Source organism: Salvelinus namaycush, chromosome 6 (genome assembly GCF_016432855.1).
Source record: "Salvelinus namaycush isolate Seneca chromosome 6, SaNama_1.0, whole genome shotgun sequence".
Lineage (NCBI taxonomy): Eukaryota > Metazoa > Chordata > Actinopteri > Salmoniformes > Salmonidae > Salvelinus > Salvelinus namaycush.
This window is the reverse complement of record NC_052312.1, coordinates 41881288-41895380: the sequence shown is the minus strand read 5'-3', so window position 1 is coordinate 41895380 and position 14093 is coordinate 41881288. Positions and strand designations below refer to the sequence as shown.

The window sequence follows — 14093 nt, the reverse complement described above, 5'->3', positions numbered from 1 at the left end:
GAAACAGGGGATGGGGAGAGGACTGAGGCCCAGGAGTGGTTTAGGTGGCTGACGACAGGGAGCAGAGATCAGGGTTGTGGCCCAGGCACGGTGCCTGATTGTGGCAATAACTCTGGGCGTTCCCTGGTGGGTGGAGGGAATTGTGTGTGCAGTTTGTGTGTGTTTTCTGGCTGGAGACACAGAGGCATGTTACTGTGCCATGTAAACACACAGCCAGGCAGGAGAGCAGGCCAACATAGCTGTTCGGGTGTGTGTGTGTGTGTGTGTGTGTGTGTGTGTGTGTGTGTGTGTGTGTGTGTGTGTGTGGGGATAGAACAATAAAACAAGTAAAACACTATTTCCAGCAAAAGCAACAACACTGTACCGTAACTTAGCAACAGAACAGTGTCTTAAAGCTATAGGAGTCAACATTGAAGTCACCACTAACTATTTAGCAGGCAGCTTTAGTCCAGAGCAACAGAGAGAAAAAAACAAAGCCACAAGTAGCAGCATTAGTGCTATACACCATTCATCAGCCAACAGTAGGGGTTAGTGGTGCACTCATTCACTATCAGACCAGTACAGCTGTTGTAATACTACAACAATACTGAAGGCTATTACAGAGGATTAGCAGTGAGTCTCTATGAGAGGCCTGTAGTCCAGGGCTGTCTGTCAGTGGTAGCACTCTCTCACACACACACACACACACACACACACAGTTTGAGCGCTCCACTGTTATATTCAGAGGTTATATCAGATTAGCATGTCCATCCAGAGGAAGACATAAACAAGAGACACAGGACATGGCTTAGAGAGAGACGATGCCAAGAGTAGATTTCTGGCAGGACGGGGTGTGATGAGCGAACACAAAGAAAAACATCCAAATACTAAGGGACACATTTACACACAGAGAAACACACTCTCACAGACACACACTCTCACTCAAGTCCCACAGCCACACGACTCAATGACAGATGCCTGGGGCAGTTACCCTAACATAACCCCTAATACACACACAAACGTCCCCCCTCACTGTTAAATCCTTTAATGTGTTAGAGGCCAGGCTACTGAACACATGCTAATTCCAGCACATTCCAACACTTAATGGGGTGGAAGTCCTCAAAACATCTGGACCTGGCAGGGTGGACTACACACACACACACACACACACACACACAGAGCTGTCTATGTAGCAGTAGTTTTCACCCGTCTCTCCCTTCGTCTGAGCCTGTGTTACAATCCTTTGTAATATACACCCCAGAGAGGCAGAATCCAGGACATTCCCATACCAACATTTGGCCATACTGTTACTGTACACACACGTTATTCTGATTCTCTAGATGGTTGATCCACCAAATTAACTGGCTGGCATATAACCAGCTCACATTCATACACACAAGCTGACAATGGTGACAAAGGTCTTCTTAGGCAATCAAGCCATCTTAACACACACACACACAGGACTTACAAGAGGAGGGGCTTGCGGCAGAGCACCAGGGCGTCGTAGAACACACACACCCCGAAGACGGTGATGCCCGTCTCCTTGACCAGCATGGCACAGGTACCCAGCAGCAGACTGGCACCCAGCGCCCACACAGACACAGTGGAGGGCAGACAGTCTGCAGAATCACACACACCCACACTCCTAGAGAGAGAGAGAGAGAGAGAGAGAGAGAGAGAGAGAGAGAGAGAGAGAGAGAGAGAGAGAGAGAGAGAGAGAGAGAGAGAGAGAGAGAGAGAGAGAGAGAGAGAGAGAGAGAGAGAGAGAGAGAGAAAAGAGAGAGAGAGAGAAAGGGGGGGAGAGAGTGCTATTAAGTAAAGAGAAAATGCCGCCCAGTGTAAAAAAACTCCACACAATCCGCCCTCCATAGTAATGACAGAGAGAGAGAGGGTTTTCTCACCTAATATAGGAGAGAAAGGCCAGGAGGAACAACATGCAGGCCAAGACATCCGCCCTGCCCACGATACCAGACACCTGTAACATACACAGAGTTTGCATTAGTCCTGTGGCTCAGCTGACCCGGACAACCTGTAGACGAGTGACAGAGTAGAGTGGGTGTCCATAGGCAAGTCTATTGTGTTGCTAGGTTACACTGAGACACATAACTCTGTTACATAACACTGTGTTATGGTACAGTCTGTCAGAAAAGGTCCAGAGACAATTCAGGGCAAGTTGGAGATCACAGTACGACATTACTAATTTCTATATATTTACCACAAAGTGCCCTGATGTTTGAGCCTCTTCTCCAAGAGAGAGACCTAGTTAGGTGGCATTACATAAGGTGTGATATGTTAGCTGGTGATATGTTAGGTTGTGTTATAGTTCTGTTTGGGTCTGGGGTACGTTAAAAACTGCAGACCTCACTGGAATTTAAGTCTCTGCTGCAGCGAGGTAGTTAGTCAGACTGGATGAGCACACTGACATGTCCAACTGGGACTGAGATAAAGAACACAGAGAGAGACAGAGAGATTGAGAGAGAGAGAGACAGAGAGAGAGAGACTCTGAGAGATGAACTGGGTCAGATAGGAGTTGTGAGATCATAAATCTCAAAACCTCCAGGATAGGAAGACAGGGGGATGGAGAGAGGGAGGGGGTAAGGAGGAGAGAGGAGTGGGATTGCAATAGATGAGGAGGACGGGAAGAAGTAGATTGATTGCCACCCTCCAGAGAGTCTGTAAATATAACAGTTGGGTCCCAGACCCTTTTAATCTAATTGGCAAGACAGCCAACCTCCGTCACTGTGTGTGTGTGTGTGTGTGTGTGTGTAAGGGTACAGGGACCTCGGTTTGGTCTGCACTGTGAACCCGAATGAATACATACAAAATATATTTAAAAAAAATACTAGGCCTACACTGCATTGTAGACATCTTTCGTAAATCGGAGCTAAAAAACCCATTTCAGGCTATTCCTAAAAGAAAACTAGAGCCTATGTGCACGTTGTAATCACTACTACAGGCCGAAACTAGTTTTGTGCGATGGCGTGGTCGTTAAACCAGGAGTCTCCATCATCCTTTAAAATCTCCAGTTTGGGAACATTTGGGCTTCCCAGTAGAGTACAACGGCGATAGAGAGAGAGAGTATGTTGCCACTGCGCAACGAGAGTACCCTATGCAGCTGCCAACACATCAAACACGTTGACACATTTACGCAGACATCACCCCAGTATTCCTACCTCCTGAGCAAGATTGAAACGCAAACAATATAACAAAAACACAACTTAATCTCCCCTCTGCATTCAAGCAGCCCTTCGCAGCTAATGACCGGGCCAACGAAGTTACAAGAGTGATAGGTAGCATATGTTAATAGCCGTGGATATGAGCCCATTATTGGTGGTTGAGAAGAATGGGGGGGGTTTCAGCACTTGGTGAAAGTGCTCGAGCCACGCTACGAACTTCGCCCCCATTTCAGAAAACAGGTAGTATCCGCTCTATATAAGCAGGCTAAAGCCGAAGTTCTGAATGAATTGGCCAATGACCCTGTGTTACGCTTACTACAGATGGATGGACCTCCAAGGGCTACTTAACAGTAGGCAGGTTTCCAATGGCCCAGATTTATTCGACAGAAGCAATAACGTTCCGACATGTGTAATGGAAACTGCAGATATAGGAGACTTTTTCAAATTATCGACAACATTTTTATCCATTTGACAAGGGTGGATTTTTATTTTGTCTAACTTTATTGTGACAAAATGATGGAAATGTTTTTTTATATATAAATTATGATTGGAGAATAGTTTTGAAGGTACGCGTAAGGTCATCACGTAACTATAAGCTCCACTCTACATTTAATTCTAAATGCCTGCTGCTTGCTAACTATAAATATATATATATGTAGATATTTGTCAAGGATTGTCCTAACTTTCAAGAATACCAGAATTGCTTTTCTGGTTGAACGGCAAGTTTCACCATCCACTTATTTCAGATGTCCAGTAGTGCACGTTTCCCAATGGCACGAACCATGGCGATATGCTGGCACGGGATAATTATTAGACCATGGCTAATATTAGTAAATTATTGCATTCTATACATGCTGGCTTTCGCCGGCTATACCTGAGACATGAAACAGATGGGAGGGCATAAAGTCTGTCACAAATGTATTCATGCGCAATTTGCCTAAATGGGTAACGGAAACACTTCAACCACAAACAGTTTATTCGACATTGTAGGTTTTTGAAAAAAAAGTTTTGTTTGTTTCTGTGGCGTCATTGCGTCCAGCTGTTTTTAAATCGAAAAGATAGTTAAATGGAAACGTACCCTAGCAGGCAATTGTCGCATCTATTTTCTATGGAAACGTTGTAATTTTCGAAGAAAAAAAAGAAGAAAAAAAAATCACTGGACAAGTTAATGGAAACATAGCTAGTGCCCATTGCATTACCCAGGAGTGGGAAATGAGAAGTGGTCTGCTGTGCTACACACACGCCTCCTTCATGAGAGTCACACGAGAGCGCATATTGTTCTCTACCTAAGAAAAAAGTACAGCATAACATGTCTGAGCCATGTTTACATATTGATTTCACTCGCATATTTCACTCATTTGAGTGTTGTTGAGTAATCACTGCCGAATCATTTGTTTTTATTGAATAAAATACAAAGTGTTGGTATTATTCCTGATGGTGCTCTCATTAAGCATTATTTGACTCGTGATCATATATGGAATCAGGAATACCAACACTTTGTATTTCCTAAATAAACAAAAATGACCTACAGTAACTGTTGGCATTTCATTTTCCTGCTGAAGAAGCTCATCAGTAAAGCAGGGGGAGGAGCCCAGTATCATGTATATTTAATTCATGAGGAAGAAGAGAAGAGTCTTCCACCCTTCCCTGTCCTCACTCTCCTCCCTCTCTCCCTTTCAACTTCCTCTTCTGTCCCACCCGCCCATCCATTGCCCTTCATCCTTCACTTCCCCCCCTCTGTTCTTTCTCTCCTTTCATCTTCCTCTATCCATCCCTGCTTCCCACTGTGACTGAAGGTGACTCAGCAGTGTCATCTCGGTACACACACACACTCTAACAATATATCTCAACTCAAAAACGCTCCCAGCCCTAACACTCACTTAAAATATCTAAATGTCCTACCCCATGGAGTACCAGCTGTGTGTGTGTGTGCGCACGTGCGTGTGTGCAGTGAGAAACACATATTCTGGTACATTCTGAGCCACACCCCTATAGGGCTACAACTGTTTCTAATAGAATGTGCTTTAGAGACACACCCTGCCCCTTGGAAAGGTCTAATGGGACATTTGGTACTGATTTACAGTGTGTGTGTGTGTGTGTGTGTGTGTGTGTGTGTATTAGCCTATATAACCCCACAACCCTTCCTAGTATGAGGCACGGCGTGAGGCGAGAGGGTTCCTCATGACTGGAACTCAGGATAATGCTGTTCCCTTAGGGGGGGGGGTTGAGTACTCTATCCTGATCACACACACCCCTATTACAGTAAAGTACTAACCTACCACACACCCCTATTACAGTAAAGTACTACCCTACCACACATCCCTATTAGAAGTCGAACGATTAATCGGAATGGCCGAGTTTTCATAACAATCAGAAATCGGTATTTTGGACACCGATTTGGCGGATTTATTTATTACTGTTATTATTATTTATTTTTTTACACCTTTATTTAACTAGGCAAGTCAGTTAAGAACACATTCTTATTTTCAATGACGGCCTAGGAACGGTGGGTTAACTGCCTTGTTCAGCGGCAGAACGACAGATTTTTACCTTGTCAGCTCGGGGATTCAATCTTGCAACCTTACAGTTAACTAGTCCAACGCTCTAACCACCTGCCTCTCAATGTACTCCACGAGGAGCCTGCCTGTTACGCGAATGCAGTAAAAAGCCAAGGTAAGTTGCTAGCTAGCATTAAACTTATCTTATAAAAAACAATCAATCAATCATAATCACTAGTTAACTACACATGGTTGATGATATTACTAGTTTATCTAGCGTGTCCTGCGTTGCATATAATCAATGCGGTGCGCATTCACGAAAAAGGTACCTAACCATAAACATCAATGCCTTTCTTAAAATCAATACACAGAAGTAGATATTTTTAAACCTGCATATTTAGCTAAAAGAAATCCAGGTTAGTAGGCAATATTAACCAGGTGAAATTGTGTCACTTCTCTTGCGTTCATTGCACGCAGAGTCAGGGTATATGCAACAGGGTATATCGGGGTATATTGGGCCGCCTGGCTCGTTGCAAACAAATTTTCCAGAATTTTACTTAATTATGACATAACATTGAAGGTTGTGCAATGTAACAGGAATATTTAGACTTATGGATGCCACCCGTTAGATAAAATACGGAACGGTTCCGTATTTCACTGAAAGAATAAATGTTTTGTTTTCGAGATGATAGTTTCCGGGTTCGACCATATTAATGATCTAAGGCTCGTATTTCTGTGTGTTATTATGTTATAATTAAGTCTATGATTTGATAGAGCAGTCTAACTGAGAGATGGTAGGCACCAGCAGGCTCGTAAGCATTCATTCAAACAGCACTATCGTGCGTTTTGCCAGCAGCTCTGCTGTTTATGACTTCAAGCCTATCAACTCCCGAGATTAGGCTGGTGTAACCGATGTGAAATGGCTAGCTAGTTAGCGTCTCAAACTTCACTTGCTCCGAGACTTGGAGTAGTTGTTCCCCTTGCTCTGCATGGGTAACGCTGCTTCGAGGGTGGCTGTTGTCGATGTGTTCCTGGTTCGAGCCCAGGTAGCGGCGAGGAGAGGGATGGAAGCTATACTGTTACACTGGCAATACTAAAGTGCCTATAAGAACATCCAATAGTCAAAGGTATATGAAATACAAATGGTACAGAGAGAAATAGTCCTATAATTCCTATAATAACCACAACCTAAAACTTCTTACCTGGGAATAATGAAGACTCATGTTAAAAGGAACCACCAGCTTTCATATGTTCTCATGTTCTGAGCAAGGAACTTAAACGTTAGCTTTCTTACATGGCACATATTGCACTTTTACTTTTACTCTTCTTCAACACTTTGTTTTTGCATTATTTAAACCAAATTGAACATGTTTCATTATTTATTTGAGGCTAAATTGATTTTATTGATGTATTATATTAAGTTAAAATAAGCGTTCATTCAGTATTGTTGTAATTGTCATTATTACAAATAAATTAATAAATCACTTTTTTTTAGGCCGATTAATCGGTATCGGCTTTTTTTTGGTTCTCCAATAATCGGTATCGGCGTTGAAAAATCATAATCGGTCGACCTCTAATCCCTATTACAGTCAAGTACTACCCTACCACACACCCATACTACAGTAAAGTAATACCCTACCACACACCCATACTACAGTAAAGTACTACCCTACATCCCTACTACAGTAAACCCATTTTTGAAACTTTATTTGTACATAATGTTGCCGCTACCATCTCTAATGACCAAAAATAAATTCTAGAAATCAGGACTGCGATTACTCACCACGGACTAGCAGAATCCTATTTTTACTTTCACGACTCTGATGAGCCCGACGTGAAGGATACACTGCTTCCTCGGGAACAGGCCCCGATCCCCATGATCTGCGTGAAGGGGATGCGGAGAAAGAGGGGCCGAAGGTCGGGCTGCCATCTGAGAATTCGTAGGCGATCGAATAAACCCCCACTTCCCTCCATTCTGCTAGCAAACGTGCAATCTTTGGACAATAAAATCGCCGAGTTACACGGAAGATTAATCTACCAATGGGACATTAAAAACTGTAACATCTTATGCTTCAAGGAGTCGTGGCTGAACAACGACAACATCAACATACAGCTGGCTGGTTATACGATGTACCGGCAGGATAGAACAGCTGCGTCTGGTAAGACAAGGGGCGGCAGTCTACGTATTTTTGTAAATAACAGCTTGTGCACGATATCTAAGGAAGTCTCAAGCTATTACTCACCTGAGGTAGAGTATCTCATGATAAGCTATAGACCACACTACCTACCGATAGTTTTCATCTCTATTATTTGTAGCTGTTTACATACCACCACAGTCAGAAGCTGGCACTAAGACAGCATTGAATGAGCTGTATTCCGCCATTAGCAAAAAAGAAAACGCTCACCCAGAGGTGGCGCTCCTAGTAGCCGGGGACTTAAATCAGTTTTACCAAATTTCTATCAGCATGTTAAATGTGCAACCAGAGGAAAAACAACTCTGGACCACCTTTACTCCACATACAGAGACGCATACAAAGCTCTCCCTCGCACTCCATTTGGAAAATCTGACCATAATTATATCCTCCTGATTCCTGCTTATAAGCAAAAATGTTATCAAGAAGCATCAGTGACTAGATCAATAAAAAAAGTGGTCAGAGGAAGCATGCTAAGCTACAGGACTGTTTTGCTAGCACAGACTGAATATGTTACAGGATTCCTCCGATGGCATTGAGGAGTACACCACATCAGTCATTGGCTTCATCAATTAGTGTATCGATGACGTCGTCCCCACAGTGACTGTACGTACATATCCCAACCAGAAGCCATGGATTACAGGCAGCATCCGCACTGAGCTAAAGGCTAGAGCTGCCGCTTTCAAGGAGTGGGACTCTAACCCAGAAGCGTATAAGAAATCCCGCTATGCCCTCGGACGAATCTTCAAAACAGGCAAAGCGTCAATACAGGACTAAGATCAAATCGTACTACACAACCATTACAGACTACAAAGGGAAGCACAGCCAAGAGCTGCCCAGTGACACGAACCTACCAGACGAGCTAAACTACTTCTATGCTCTCTTCGAGGCAAATAACACTGAAACATATATGAGAGCACCAGCTGTTCCGGAAAACTGTGTGATCACGCTGTCTGCAGCCAATGTCATCTATGCATAATCACTTTAATAACTCTAACTACATACTACCTCAAATAACCGGTGCCCCAGCACATTGACTCGGTATCGGTACCCCCCTGTTTTATAGTCTCGCTGTTGTTATTTCACTGCTGCTCTTTAATTACTTGTTACTTTTATTCTTATCTGTATTTTTTTGAAACTGCATTGTTGGTTAGGGGCTCGTAAGTAAGCAGTGCACTGTTGTATTCGGTGCATGTGACTAATAAAATTTGATTTGATTTAAAGTACTACCTCACCACACACCCCTACTACAGTAAAGTACTACCCCACCACACATCCCTACTACAGTAGTCAGTAATTAGCCTTGTCCAAGCCAGAACGGTCTGGGCCCATCCTGTTTCTGTAGCGTGAGGCAGCTTGATGTACAAGTACACCCCCTGGGCAGGACGCTAGTCAGTACCATACTAATCCTCTTTAACCCAGCACCAAACATGTCCATAAACCTATAGTGATAGACGGTACCTCTGACAGTGGTGACACAATGGTGACAGTGATACACTGAACTGACTGACACAAAGGTGTTTCAATAATAGCTATTGTGTTAACCAGAGCTGCTGTAATAGTAAGTATGACTCTCCCACCTCTCCACTGCTGTCTCCTGGCCTGCTCTGCTCTACACACACTGGGCTCTGTTCACTGGCACAAACACACACACACAAAACAGACTACCTCCTTCGAGCCAATTACACAATTTTGCAGGAATTTGAACACAGCTGCAGCTCCCCCACTCTAAACTTAACACGTGGAGTAGAATATACAATACAGCCCAAGGACACAGACCCAAACACATATATCACACACACCACACACACTCTCTCTCCCTCAAGTCTTCAAAATATGCATTTTCTTAATAACATGGTGTTAAAAGTCAGGAGGAAAATTATTCTATCTACAGTATGGTGTCCCTCACCTCTGTCTGGCCTGTCTTTTCCCTACAGCTAAGACACTCAACAACATCTACTTCGCCATGCCAACCATGTGTGTGCCTAAGTGGACAGTGAGACACACAGACGGTCAGTGGGGTCCCCACATGACCTGACCAGTCTGTCTCAGCAGCCGCCATTGAGAAGAGAGGAGAGTGGGATGAATAGAGGGCTTTCAGCCTTGAACAGCACCTCCATTCACTGGCTGCAGATCTGAATGACTGCATCTTTATGGCGGCCATATTGGATAGGGAGACCGGGACTGTGTGATGCCAGGAGCTCCACAGAGAGGGTGAGGGATAAGCCACTTTTTAATCTCTGTCTTATTGTGGTGTGTGTGTGTGTGTGTCCCTCCTCATCAGTATAAGTGAAGTGAACTCCAGCTGGTCCCCTGGCTAATGACGTAACCGGTTTACTGCACTGAGTTCATCAGATTCTGGTACCACTGGCACAGTCACTCACTGCAGAGACACAGCACTGCCAAAGACCTGCCACTACACAGCCCCGGAATCAGCCCCAGCCCTCAGAATGACTGACTAACTACTTACTGCCTAGCAGACTGACACTGGGTGGAAATGGGACTGGAGCTCCTGAAAATGTATGCTAGTGAGGCTAGTGCTGGTATGAGCTAGGAAGCTAAAGACTGATTTGAGTGGCTGTGGATGTGGACAGGGGTTATGAGCTGGAGGTTGGTCCATGATTAGTTTATGGTTTAGGGAGAAGGTTGGGCGATGAAGCCTGGGCTGAAGCTCACACTGGGGACAGATGGAAGGATGAAGGGAACTGCAGGATTAACACTAGAGAGACTAAGGCTGATTGGGATGCTAGACTAGACACAGACTGGGAGCAGCCCTGGTCTCGTCTCTCCCCTCTGCATTTTCATCTTCCCTTCTCTGCTCCTCTCTCTCTCTATGTTAGGGGCTCAAGGGAGCACCCTGTAGAGCTCTATAGTATAGCTCAGCTCTCACCCCTGCTGCTCTTTATTCAGCTCCCTCTTGCTCTCTTTCTCTCCCTCGCCCGCTCCTCCTTTTATCCTTCGCTCTCTCCACCATCTCATACATTCCTCTGCCTCGCCCTCTCCACATTTTTCTCTTTCGCCCTTTTCATCTCTCTCTCTGTTTCCCCTCAGTGTCTCTGGAGAGCTCTAACTTTAACACATCAGTCTCTTCTTACTTCACCTGTGAGAACAAATTATAATTCTCCTCCACACAGGATTTGCATACATTTCCCGAATTGTAAAACTTGCCTCTCTACTTTTCAAACATTCAAAACTAAATTCATGGAGCTGGAACTGCAATATGAAACCGGGAAGGTTGCCTTTTCCGGACTTATTGAACAGCGACCTGATTCACCAGTAGCGAGACACGTGAGTGAGAGCACAGTTAGTCACAGATTGCCATGTCAGAGGATGACTGCATGTGTCCCAAGGTAGTGCTACTCTACAATATGTGAAGGAATCCATGTCATTGGTCTTACACGTGAGGGAGTGAGTCATTGAGAAGAAGCATGTCTGCTAGAGGGGGTTGTGTGTGTGTGTGTGTGTGCATACTCACAGCCTCAGTGTGTATGGGGTGCACAGCGAAGAGGAGGGCGGTGAGGAAGGCCAGACGGGGGTCGTCGAACACGCAACGATCACACGTGTGCATGAGCAGACAGGTCACGGCACAGTGAAGACACACGTTGACCACATGGAAGTAGAGAGGGGTCATTCCACCCAAGAGGATGTTCAATCTGATGGAGAGAGAGAGAGAGATAGCAATCACCATTTTACCATCATAATTAGAGAGAAAAGAGACTTATTCAAACTAAAACTGCAGGATATGAAACATTTGCTGCTAATGCATCACAGCCACACTGTGTCAGGAACTGTGACCCTCCTTTACAGTTTCCTCCATCACCAATGACTACAGTCCAATCACGGCTGGGGTCAATTCCATTCGACCTGAGTCAATTAAATTCAGGACGGGTATCTAACTTAAGGTAATTACATGAATTGAATACAATTAAATTCATTTTTGGTGAGGATATTCCCTTCCCTTAATTACCCGATTTTAAATGGATGAGCCTAACCCTAACTATTTTACACATGAATGAAGCAGAGCATTTTGGAATCCCAGCACAGAAACACATATAATCTCCCTCTAAAGAAGCTTTTTGATGGTGTAATAAGGCTGAGATAAGCCATTTGGAATCTTCATAGAATATATCTCATATCTGCATATATTAGTCTGTTCAAATTACATTTTTCCCACCCACACACAGTTATGACACAGTACTAACATCTCCATTACACACCCAGGTACAGAAAACCATTTGTTCAGGTTATATAAAAGCATTTCTCCGTGAGATTGTAATTACGATTCCTCCCCCGTCTCAGAGAAGAGAAGAATCCCAACCCCAAACCTCCATTATGAATTCAATTACAGTATTACACCATCTCTGTAAAACAGCCTGTTTCTCTCATCATTAAACAAGCACAGTCTGACTCCTTAATGTGAAGAAACCCACACATTTCCAGGATGAAAGACTTGGAGAATCTGAAACTGAACTAAACTAGAAGGAAGGGAATCTGAAGAGAACGTAACATGAGTTTTAATGGGGGAAAGACCATAGAGCTGATTGTCATACATAAGCGATAATGGGGATGTCTCATAAAAGCCAACGTCCAATCCATTAAGTGATGAAAAGCAGGCTCCACCCCTCCTATATCCTGTGTTACATCATAGATCATACATAGTGGATGTTGTAGGATGCCCTGGGGAGAGGGTATTAACATGTGTATGCCAGCCCTCTGATGTGATCTTGTTATAGGCCTTCTCAGTGAGTCATGGCGGATGTGCACTCTGTTATTAAAACTAATGCATTTCAATTAGAGACCAGAGACTGGACAGAGGACAATTTCCTGTCAATGTGATCTGACCAGGAAAAACAAGGCCTTTCTTATACCCTACGACTAGGATCTGGAGGTTTTCCACACCACATCCCCTGACCAGGAAAAACTCTGGGCCCACCACTGTATAGGTGTCATTTTTATTTCACCGTTGCCTAGCTACAGCACTATAGTCCCTGTATTGTGATAGAAGATAAGTGTTGAGACGTGCAGGTAGAGTGGTTACACTGGTCAATGCTGAAACAGACAGGTATCCAGCTCCCAGGCTGCCTGTAGCCTGGCTGTGTTGGAGGGGACAGGGGATATGACAGAGGCTTCAGCAGATTGTGTGTCTTTACACTGTTGTACCATGTTTATACTATGTCCTCTGGGTGGGATTCAAGAGGGGGGGGGGGGGGGGGGGGTGCTGGACCATATGCTGTGATCTCATAGCCTGTCTTTCTGTCATTCTCAGTTGTTGGTCCCCTCCTGGTCCCCTCCTGCTCTCTCCCCAAAGCCATCGTTCCATTAATAGGCTACTTTAGAGTGCTACGGGGGTGTGTGTCCTTCACCTTGAGGACCGTCTCGGAGGCCCGACAGTGATCACTGACACAGAAAGACACTGCTATACTGAGCACAGAGCCCCCACAGGCACAGGTGTGTATGTGTGCGTTCGTCTGTGTGTGTGTGTGTGTGTGTGTGTGTGTGTATATGAGGTGTGAGTCTCTACATGTCAAAATGACAGATATACCTAGCAGATCCTCAAGGGCATAGGTGTGTGTGTGTGTGTGTGTGTGTGTCCATATGTACCACTGTCCCATATACGGTACATGTGTGTAAATAGGCACTTAGTCTCCCATAATAAGGAAGCATACATGCAAATGTGAGTCAGATTGGCCCCATTTAGTCTGAACTTAAAGAGAACACAGAGGAGACCAGACAAGGTACTGTAGTGTCACTGAGACACTGACAACTGATCTCCTCCCTTCTCTCTGTGCCGTCACAAAGTATTAGACTACAGGCTTGAGACAGGCAGACACTCAGGAGTAGCTTGTGTATATGCGTGAGCTTACACACCACAGAGAATGCATCTGGCCAGCTTTGGGCTATGTGTAGATGGAGATTCAGCTGGCTTGACAGCAGTGTGTGGGTAACCAACTGCAGAACCAGAAGGAGAGCGCTACACAACCAGATGCTCCATCCATCGTCTCAAAAGAGAGAAACCCCATTCAAAGCCTCAGCACATCGGCCTTCCCTCTCCCCCCTAACCAGCACACTAAGTATTCAGCACGCACACACAGCAGCTGACAACCTCTCTGTTGTCATAATCAGCATCTCGCGTCTTCAGCTCTGAATGTGCCCTTTTCAAAGACGATGTTGACACCTACACCGTCAACACAGGAATGTAGCAGAGAAAAAAATCACTTATTTGAAATGTATTTTCTGGCGCATCGTGC

The 14093-nt window shown here is 44.6% G+C and overlaps 1 protein-coding gene across 2 annotated transcripts in view; it reads right to left on the bottom strand.

The window, feature by feature from the left end:
• Positions 1-14093, bottom strand: part of LOC120050038 (protein O-mannosyl-transferase TMTC1-like) — a 111456-nt gene that overhangs the window by 95525 nt on the left and 1838 nt on the right. For both annotated transcript variants that reach the window (XM_038996645.1, XM_038996646.1), the window contains exons 2-4: positions 11321-11498; positions 1881-1954; positions 1448-1624 (exon numbers count right to left, since the gene is read on the bottom strand). In XM_038996645.1, the coding sequence (XP_038852573.1) occupies positions 1448-1624; positions 1881-1954; positions 11321-11498 (429 nt within the window). The remainder of the gene's footprint in view (positions 1-1447; positions 1625-1880; positions 1955-11320; positions 11499-14093) is intronic.